Consider the following 10,229-nt stretch of genomic DNA (forward strand, 5'->3'; position numbering starts at 1 on the left):
ATATGTATATATATATTCTACTAAGTAATAAAATATATTATTAGAAAATATTAACTTAAATGTAAAACGTTTTGATTATATTTATTTTGCTTGTAATAAAGATTTAATATAATATTATTAAATATATATTAAATAACGAGAAGATGATCTAACGACGTAAGTGACTAAAACACTCAAACGCACAAGTTACACTTCGAGTGATATAATTTATCGATGAATTAAGTCTAATTATTGATAATAGTACAAGTCGCGAAATGTAAAGTACAAGATATTAAAGCGTACAAAATGACGTTCAAAAAACGGGAACCGAGACATAAACCGAGCATCAATGTACTTTGCAATTATATTAAAATAACAAGTTGACTTGATGTATTTGTGTGTGTGTGTAGTTCACGGATAAAATGAGAACTTTTTAGTGGAGAGCACCCTAGACGTCGAACAAAAAGTTGCATGATCGTACAATTTTTAGCGTAGTCAAAAAATTTATAAAATGCATCTGAAATCATGTTTCGTTCTACATTCTGTTGTAGTCGAACAATTTTTGGTGCAGTCGGACATGTTTTGTTCTACATTGTCGTTCTACTAAAATCCAGTAAATTGTGTCGAACAAAAAGGACACGGTCGAACGAATTTGGCTGTATTCGAACATTTTTGGGAGATGCAAGAAAATCACTTTTGGTTTACAGTCCTGTTCTACATGTTGTTCTACATTTTAAGGTTTAAATTTAGGATTTAAGGTTTAGAGCTTAGATTTAAAGTTTAGAGTTTAGATTTTAGAGTTTGGAGTTTAGCTTGAGTTTTTAACACCAACAGTTTAAATTTTAGGATTTAAGTTTATGAACTAAATTTAAAACACTATATCCTAAACTATAAACTTTAAATCGAGCTAAATTTTAAGAAAAAATGTGAATTCGAATGAATTCGAACAATTTTGACTATGTTCGAACAAATTTTTATTCTAATATTCCAACAATAGAACATGAATTTTTTATAACAGAAATATAAAACATAAGTGATTAATGAATCGAATCCAGTGAATATTCGATGGACCTTGGTTACGGATGAAAGGAGAAATTTGTAACTACTTTATTAAAAAAAGAGTTGAAGAGAGTCGAAGTGGGTTGTCTAGTGGTCAGCACGACAGAAACACAATCCAATAATATCAAATATATTGTCATCATCAACAACAGTTTCCACATCCAAAATCCAAAATAACCATAACCACAAACCAAAAAAGAAAAAGAAAAAAAGTAAAGCATTGGATATTGGTCATCAATCATCATCATCCCATTCAAGGCTTCAAATCATATTCCAAATTTTCTTATATCATCATCATCAGACATATGAATCAAACACAACATGTACGTATGTATGTATCATCTGTATTCTACTAAATTCATTCATTCTCATTATATTTCCCATGTGGGGTTTGTCTGAAATCAACAGATCCAACTCTCTTTTTGTGCTTTTCAATACTTATTAATCAGGAAATAGGTATAAAACATATGATATGTTTAATTAATGATACGTTACAATGAACGTGTTCTAGATAATTGGTCTGATCAGTAACATGTTTCTGCACTTTTTTTTGCAAAAATAAAATTTTGTGGTTGTTATTTATTTCATAAAGTTGTATGATTATTGATATTGTGTTATGACTTATGAGGATGTTGTGTGGCTAATTGGTTGGATATAACATTTGCTTGCAGATAATTCAATTCAATGAATGAAGAACGAAATTTCAGTTTATATCCTTTGAATAAAGATTTATGTTTTTCTTTTTATGGGCAATACATGTCGCGGATCTTTTGCACAAAAAGATACTAAAAGTTATAAACAACCCGAAAAACGATCATCAAGTTTCAAGAAACGCGTTTCTTCTAGTCAAGTTAACAACTTTATAGCCCAAGAACCACACAAGTCGAAACCTAAGCCTCGAATTGTTCCAAAAAAAGACGAAGACGATACAATGAAACGCCATGGAGGTGCTAATCAAGCGTATTATGTTATCGGTCATAAAACGCCAAATATTCGTGATCTTTACACATTGGGTCAAAAACTTGGTCAAGGTCAATTTGGTACAACATATTTATGCACCGAGAATTCAACCGGTATAAATTATGCATGTAAATCAATTTCAAAACGAAAATTGATTTCAAAAGAGGATGTGGAAGATGTGAGGAGGGAGATTCAAATTATGCACCATTTGGCGGGGCACACGAATATTGTTACCATTAAAGGTGCATATGAAGATCCTTTGTATGTTCATATCGTTATGGAGCTTTGTAATGGTGGAGAATTGTTTGATAGGATTATTCAAAAAGGAAATTATAGTGAGCGAAAAGCGGCTGAATTGATAAAGATCATTGTTGGTGTTGTTCAAGCTTGCCATTCGCTTGGCGTTATGCATAGAGATTTGAAACCTGAAAATTTCTTGCTTGTTAATAGGGACGATGATTTTTCACTTAAGGCGATTGATTTTGGACTCTCGATTTTTTTCAAACCAGGTAAAATAAATGAATTGTTAACCTTTGGTAGTGTTTATGGATAATACTGTTAAACTGCGTAGTCAGAGTAAAAAACTCGTCCCCGAGTAACCTGAACACGAAAACCTCATCCTTTGGTATTATGAGTTCATCTTTTTATTTTTATATTTTTTTGTTATGAGCTTTATTGTTTTGTTTTAGGCCAAATTTTCAGTGATGTGGTTGGAAGCCCATATTATGTTGCACCTGAAGTGTTGTTGAAACATTATGGGCCAGAAGCAGATGTATGGACCGCAGGGGTGATACTTTACATACTTTTAAGCGGTGTACCGCCATTTTGGGCTGGTATGTGTTACCAAACGACGAAAAATTGTTACTGATTTGATTTTGAAAACTTATATTAATGCTCATTGAATATGTTTATGTAGAAACACAACAGGGAATATTTGATGCGGTTCTGAAGGGGAATCTAGACTTCGAGTCTGATCCATGGCCCCTTATATCTGACAGTGCAAAAGATCTTATTAAAACGATGATATGTTCTCGACCTTCTGATCGCCTAACTGCTCATCAAGTTATCTGTATGCTTTCGTTGATTAGAAAAATATATATAACTATCACCATAATGAATTTTGATATAGGATTTTTTTTTTTTTTTTTTTTTTATTTTTAAAATTAAATGTACAGGTCATCCTTGGATATGCGAAAATGGTGTTGCTCCTGACAACGAATTGGATCCTGCAGTTCTTTCTCGCCTGAAACAGTTTTCAGCGATGAATAAGTTAAAGAAGATGGCTTTACGGGTATGTAGATGACATAATGCAACACATAAAAAAATGATTTTTGTAATTTAGGGTTGTTGTTAAGGTGCTTAAAAAACTTGTACGCAGGTGTTATGTTGACCTTTAGATGACGGTTATTGAAAATTCACAAGTATTTTAAGCATCTTAACTGCTGTCAATAGAAAAATTTATAAAAAAATTTCATCTTTTATGAAACTTGTCATGTTATATTAGGTTATAGCCGAGAGCTTATCAGAAGAGGAGATTGCTGGTTTGAAGGAAATGTTTAAGGCAATGGACACTGATAATAGTGGCGCAATTACGTTTGATGAATTAAAAGCCGGTTTAAGAAAGTTTGGTTCTACATTAAAGGATACTGAAATCAGAGATCTTATGGATGCAGTAAGAGTATTAAAAATTAGCCTTTTTTGTACTGAAAATGTGTGTGAAGTTGCTAAAAAGTAGTATTACTTTTTCAGGCTGATGTTGATAACAGTGGGACAATAGACTATGGAGAATTTGTAGCAGCTACGATTCATTTGAATAAATTGGAACGTGAAGAACATTTGGTTGCTGCGTTTCAGTATTTTGATAAAGATGGAAGTGGTTATATAACAGTTGACGAACTTCAACAGGCGTGTGCAGATCATCATATGACTGATTTTCTTGTGGAGGATATTATCAAAGAAGTTGATCAGGATAATGTGAGTCCAAAATTGAATGATTTTATCAATTTTTTTATTGACAGCGCTTAGGACTGTCATTATCACTTAACTAATAGTTTTATATATCGAGTTATAATTATATATGTTAAACAAATGTGGTTAAATTTCAGGATGGGAGGATTGACTATGGGGAATTTGTGTCTATGATGACAAAAGGAAATGCAGGAGTTGGTCGAAGAACGATGAGGAACAGTGTTAATATTAGCGTGAACAATTCACCCCGCTTGAGAGATTCACCCCGTGCTTTCTAGTTTATTTCTCCTTCGAGATATGCAAAATGTTGTACTCTTTACTTGTTGCTGCTGTTGTTAATGTTGTTGTTAAAGTAATTGTATTTTGTGTGATGGTTATTGTTTGTTTGGATTAATGTAAAAAAAAACAGATTTGTATATGAACAAATTGCAGTTGAATCACTGATAAGTGAATTACTACTCAAAATAATCAACCCCTCTAGGCTCTAGCCATTAAAAACAACCATCAATATTATATCTAACCTTATCTTTTCTTTATAAATATATATAAAAAAGATACTTCTAACGTCGTTAACACACCTACAAGTATTGTAAATCTGACTAACCGTCACCCTAAAAGTAATAGTTAACCATCGTGTACAACACTTTCTAGCGTGTTAACAACACTCCTAAAAGTTGTCGTTAGAAAAATTTAATACAATGGCCTACAAAAGAAAAGGAAAACAAAAACTCTGGCATTGGTTTACATATGATGTTTAGATATAGAAGAATCATGATCAATGTCTTGACAACAAACAATAGAACTAAGAATAAGAATCATCCATTAAAAAACGAAAAAGTAAAAACAAAAATTCAACCTCTCCTCATGTACTTTTTAGACCAAAATGATCAATTAATACAGCAAAAGCTTCTATGTTCAGAATACCTGATATGATACTACATACAACCCCATTACAACATTAACATTCACAAACCAAATTTACCTTGTTTTATGGCATATATTCATCTACAAAAGGTGAGCTGTATATTTACAGCACTACTTTTTTTATAGGCATTTACAGTACTACTACAATGTTCTTACAATGATATCATCCAACGAAGCAATGCGCATAACGACCTTACGATCCTTGTCGGTGTCCTTACACGTGGCTGATAAGTCCAAGGTGTCATCTCTGTACACAAAGAACACGTCATCGTCCATCATTCGCAACCATTTTTGGTTCCCGTCATGAACAATGTGCAATGGCATTCCCCTAAAACAACCACAATATGCAAATCTTAACATCAGTATTAGTATATATATTAACATTTAAACAGATAAATATATTACTATATAAAACATCGATAATTAGTATGATTGTTCACGTTGATGCAATATCGCGTATCAAACATTTCTGGCAGAATACACACAAACACAACTTATCAAACATTGCAGTTTTTGATAAAAGAATAAGTACTACCATCTTGATTACTTAACACTTAAGTCAACCCAAGCATCTTCTAAGGTCAAGATTAGAGAATCATAACTGAATTTTCAGCTCCATTTTAAACAGTAAATTAATTAAATTAACAGAGTTTACTCTAGTTACCATTTCTCGAAAGGGTTTAGCTATATGTCAAGTGAAACTTAAGGAACATCTTACAAAGATACATTGTAAGATCATTGCAGGTTTAGCTATATACCAAAATTCTTTTCGAACCTTTGTTCCCGATTTAAGATCCTTTTGACTTGTTGAGCAAGTAGTCAGCCACCACACTGGATAATGATTTTCGATGATTTTATAGACTATATAACATATATCATTAACCTATGGTTCAAAAGTCATTTATTTGATAACCAAGAGAGATCAGTACCCTTTTTATTCATGCAATTTGCCCTAATTTGCATAAGTACTATATTAAAAAATGGAAGTTCAAATAAACTGTAACTACTTAAATTCATCAATGACATTACACTATACATACACAATTATATCAAAATAAAACCAAAAAATCTATTGATCAAACTTAATTACACTTATGCATGTTTATCTCATGCATTTAATTCATTTCATACAAAAAATAAAAATTAATAAAAATAAATAAATAACAAGAACAAGAAGTTACCGAATATGAAAAAGATCAGAAATATTGTGAATTCTCAGGTAATAGTTGATGGATTCCAAAAAACTCCGGTAAGTATTAACATGTAATCCATCAATTTTTGGATACGGAAGACGGGGTTGAGGAGGTGGCGATTCCGATTTTACAAGAAAAGCTCCGGCGCCGGAAAATGAGTATTCTTTCCACAGGACGGCGGAATCCGCGGCGTTGGACGGTGGTTTTGGACAGAACCCAAGAGTAGATAGAATGAAATCAAGTTCACCGTGAGAAGTAATGGGCTTGAAATTGGGGGTGTACCAAATTGCAAGTTTTTTCATGCAAGTTGTCATACGCTCTACTTCCATTATTGAAATCCGAAATTGGAATTAAAATCCGGGGTTTTTGATTGATTTTGATTGGGGTTTAATCGAATTTGAAAGAGGGAAAAAGTCGTCAACTTGGTTTCAACTTAAGATGGGTGTTTACTTGTGAGCATGCATGTCAAGAATCAAGAAACAAGAAACAAGAAACAAGAATCGAGAATCTGCATTTTGAGTGGGTCGGTGGGTGGGTAGTATTTGTATTTGTTGGGCCCTATTTGACTAATGGGCTTATTTAATCCAGAAACTTTCACGGATTTAGTATTCCTCCTATGTTAATTATTTAATTAAAACTTTTATAAGAACCTTGAAATAAGAAAAAAGAAAATAAGAAGCTCAACCTCGTTTAATAATTGATCTTTAAAATAAGTTTGGGCTCAGACTCAAGCTCGTTTAAGCTTGGCTCGAATCGAGTTTTTATTGAGTGTAGCTCGAATAGCTCGCGAGTAGCTCGGCTCATTTCGCTATTCGGGAATTAATCGGTCGGGACTTTGGAAGGATTAATCGGCAATTCGGAAATTAATCGGAGATTAATCGGATTGGCCTGTATACATTTAAATATTAAATTTTAAAAATTATCTGTGTAACTATAGAAAAAAATCATAAATATAAAGAAACTTTTTAACATAATTGTCTAAAATTGTTTATTTTGCTTCAAAACTATAAAATTCTAGTTTAAATTCATGCTAAAATGTTAACCATTTTTGACTTTGACCGACTTTGATTACCAAATTCGATTTTGATCCATCAATTGACGTTAACCGTTTAATTAAACGGATTTTTGAAAATCGGAACGAATTGCTCATAAAAATGATTAATCGAGAATTAATCGGCGAGTAATCGGGCTTTTTACAACACTATTTACACTCATAACTAAAAAGAATCGTTTCGTCATCATGGGCGGAGAAAGATTGTTTCTAAAATATATTTAATTAAATAAGTTCCGTTCTAAAATAAATTTTTACATTTTCATTTTAATTTGTGTCAAAATAAGTGTGTGCTTTAATTTTTTTTTTTTTTTTAACGGCCAAAATTGATTATATAAGAAAAAACGATCCCTAGCAAGTCGTTAAGGGATGATTACAATGGGATAGAAAGTCACGAGTTCCAATTAGAAACAAGATGGCCTCTATTTTTAATCCAACGAAAAGTAACTAATCTAATAACATCAAATAAATTACTTTTACTACAAAATAAATCATTAAAAACGACACTGTTACGATAAAGCCATATAGCCCATAACGTAGTCATCACCACCGCAACTAACCGATTCTTAGAAGAAACTTGTAATCTTACTCCTTCTAGCCAAGTAATAAACGTATCCCATGAGTCGAATTGAACTAATCCGCAATTAAGCCATAACCGAATTTTTAACCACAAGTCACGAGCTAAATCACACTCAAAAAACAAGTGATCACGAGTCTCGACCCCGTTATTGCAACACGGGCAAACCACCGAATTAATGTCCAACCCTTTCGCGGAAAGGTTCCAACGAACTGGTAAACGATCTAACCGAAAACGCCAAAGGAAAATGTTAACTTTACGGGGGATGAATTTGAACCAAACCATTTCAATTGAGGACGAAACATTTGATTTACGATCAATTAATTCTCTAGCATCTTTAACGGTAAACGAACCTTCATTAGTAATGGAACATGACCAAACATAACTACGATCATTAAGAACCGGATTACCAATTTCATTGAAGAGCTCAGTTAACAAATGCTCGTTTCTACTTCTCAAGTTGTCTCTAGTCCACGTAAAATGCCAAGCACCATCTATCAAATTATCAGCGATACACTCATGTGGATTTTGGTCCAAATGAAACAACCTGTGATAACGATTAGCAAGAATATCATTACCTGTCCACAAGTCTAGCCAAAAGCGAATATGCTGACCATTTCCAATAGATAAGCAATTTAACATTTTTTTTTTTTTTACTTCATACAGAGTATACACTTAGTTAAAAATGATATTTGACACTAAAAAACTATTTGTATACTTTATTTAAAACTGTCTGTCATACACTTAAAAAACAATTATTTTATATAATTTAGATAAAATTTCATTCCTCGTCCCTGAATTTTACATCAAATTTGACTCCTCGTCCTTTTTTTTTTTGTGCATCCCTCATCCCTAATGTATCACAATTCTACATCTCTCGTCCTTTTTAGGGACGAGTGATGTAGAATTGACAGAAAGAAAAAGGACGAGGAGTCAAGAAAAAGGATGAGGGATGTAGAATTGTGATACATTAGGGACGAGGGATGCACAAAAAAGAAAAAGGACGAGGAGTCAAATTTGATGCAAAGTTCAGGGACGAGGAATGAAATTTTGTCTATAATTTAATAGTTTATCAGAATCAGAATTCAAAATACATATTACATAAGAGAACATTATATGTTTTATACATCATATGCATATAAACACTTATTGGTAAACAATAATATAAATAACAGATACGAAGATCAGCAATATACAAATCGAATCATCAAATATCGTAATCTAGCCTAATAATAAACCACAAACAAACGAAAACTAACAAACTAAACCAAACAAACATCGAACCACCAACAGAAGGGTAAACAGAAACATGTTAGCTAAAACAAAAAGGGCTAAAAACTAAACCTTAAACCCGGAAGCACCTAAACCATTCTTGAAAAAACACCGAGCTATCGGGAAAACGTCGAAGCCCGTTGAACCACCGAAAATCAACGAACGGAGAGAACACAACCCCCACGAACATCATGAGCCGCAATGAAAGTGATCTCATCAGCAAAAAAAAGATCCCACCCCCAGCTCTGAAACCATATCTCCAATAGGAAGATCGGCGTCTAGTCCAAAACTGAATGTGCAAGCGGAAAAGAAGGGACCCGGCGAGAAACCCACAGAAACAACCAAATCCTAACCCACCAACCACCACCTCCCCTATCCCTCACTTACAATGAGTATCGACTGTGACGACCCGAAAATTTCCGATCAAATTTAAACTTAAATCTTCTATGATTTCGACACGATAAGCAAAGTCTGTAAAGTTGAGTCTCAAAATTTTGGAACTGTTTATATGAATTTACCCTTTGACTATTTTCGACGATTCACGAACAATTATTTGTAAATAAATATGTACAGATATATACATACATAAATATAAATAATTATGATAATTAGAAATAATAAAATTTATCAATTGAATTAAGAATTATTATTATTAAGTTTTGTCATTAAGAATTATTATTATTGTTATTATTATTATATACATCATATAAATAATACATGTAATGTTAATATTTAATATAATGAATTTAATTATAAGTTAAACTATAATTGTTATTGTAATATTATCATTACTTTTATTATTAACATCTATATTGGTATTATTAATATTATAATGAATATAAATATAAATTGTAATACTATTATTACAAATATTATTGTAATTAGTATTATTATAAGTATCATTAATAATATTATTATCATTATCATTATTATTTTAGTTAGCAACTTTATAATACAATTTAATATAGTTATCATTAATAATATTATTTTCATTTTTATAATTACTTTTATTCTTATTAATATTAGTATAATTTTGATAAAGTTATTATTAATATTATTATTATTATTATTAATTCTATTGTTATTATTGTTAGAATTTTAGTGACCCGAACTTTTTCATGTTTATATATATATATTAAATGAAATTGTTATTTACATGATTAAGTGTTTCCAACATGTTAAGCAATCAAACTTGTTAAGACTTGATTAATTGAAATAGGTTTCATATAGACAATTGACCACCCAA

General features: G+C 31.6%; 2 protein-coding genes across 3 annotated transcripts; one reads left to right on the forward strand and one right to left on the reverse strand.

Annotated features, from left to right (window-relative positions):
- The first annotated feature begins 1,136 nt into the window (after nucleotides 1-1,136).
- Nucleotides 1,137-4,406, forward strand: LOC139850585 (calcium-dependent protein kinase 26-like). 2 transcript variants are annotated; one of them, XM_071840145.1, is made up of 8 exons: nucleotides 1,137-1,369; nucleotides 1,710-2,510; nucleotides 2,691-2,831; nucleotides 2,915-3,067; nucleotides 3,174-3,289; nucleotides 3,503-3,670; nucleotides 3,748-3,972; nucleotides 4,104-4,406. In XM_071840145.1, exons 2-8 carry the CDS (start codon nucleotides 1,784-1,786, stop codon nucleotides 4,242-4,244), a joined length of 1,671 nt encoding a protein of 556 aa, XP_071696246.1. In that variant the 5' UTR covers nucleotides 1,137-1,369; nucleotides 1,710-1,783; the 3' UTR covers nucleotides 4,245-4,406. The 2 variants fall into 2 exon arrangements, with proteins under 2 accessions (XP_071696246.1, XP_071696247.1); XM_071840146.1 differs by having other exon boundaries at nucleotides 1,137-1,361.
- A 625-nt stretch (nucleotides 4,407-5,031) lies between these two features.
- LOC139849576 (uncharacterized) lies at nucleotides 5,032-6,412 on the reverse strand. The gene is made up of 2 exons (XM_071839214.1): nucleotides 6,072-6,412; nucleotides 5,032-5,218 (listed from the first exon to the last, which is right to left on the reverse strand). Exons 1-2 carry the CDS (start codon nucleotides 6,410-6,412, stop codon nucleotides 5,032-5,034), a joined length of 528 nt encoding a protein of 175 aa, XP_071695315.1.
- Between the last annotated feature and the right edge of the window lie 3,817 nt (nucleotides 6,413-10,229).

This window comes from Rutidosis leptorrhynchoides, chromosome 5 (genome assembly GCF_046630445.1).
Source record: "Rutidosis leptorrhynchoides isolate AG116_Rl617_1_P2 chromosome 5, CSIRO_AGI_Rlap_v1, whole genome shotgun sequence".
Taxonomy (NCBI): domain Eukaryota; kingdom Viridiplantae; phylum Streptophyta; class Magnoliopsida; order Asterales; family Asteraceae; genus Rutidosis; species Rutidosis leptorrhynchoides.

What these genes read in the sequence shown, in the direction of transcription:
- LOC139849576 (XM_071839214.1), bottom strand. Translation starts at nt 6,412, where the DNA reads ATGGAAGTAGAGCGTATGACAACTTGCATGAAAAAACTTGCAATTTGG. An exon ending in TCTGATCTTTTTCATATTCG is followed by an intron (nt 5,219 to 6,071) that starts GTAACTTCTTGT and finishes TGGTTGTTTTAG; the next exon opens with GGGAATGCCATTGCACATTG.
- LOC139850585 (XM_071840145.1), top strand. Translation starts at nt 1,784, where the DNA reads ATGGGCAATACATGTCGCGGATCTTTTGCACAAAAAGATACTAAAAGT. An exon ending in TAAAGAAGATGGCTTTACGG is followed by an intron (nt 3,290 to 3,502) that starts GTATGTAGATGA and finishes ATGTTATATTAG; the next exon opens with GTTATAGCCGAGAGCTTATC. An exon ending in AAGAAGTTGATCAGGATAAT is followed by an intron (nt 3,973 to 4,103) that starts GTGAGTCCAAAA and finishes GTTAAATTTCAG; the next exon opens with GATGGGAGGATTGACTATGG.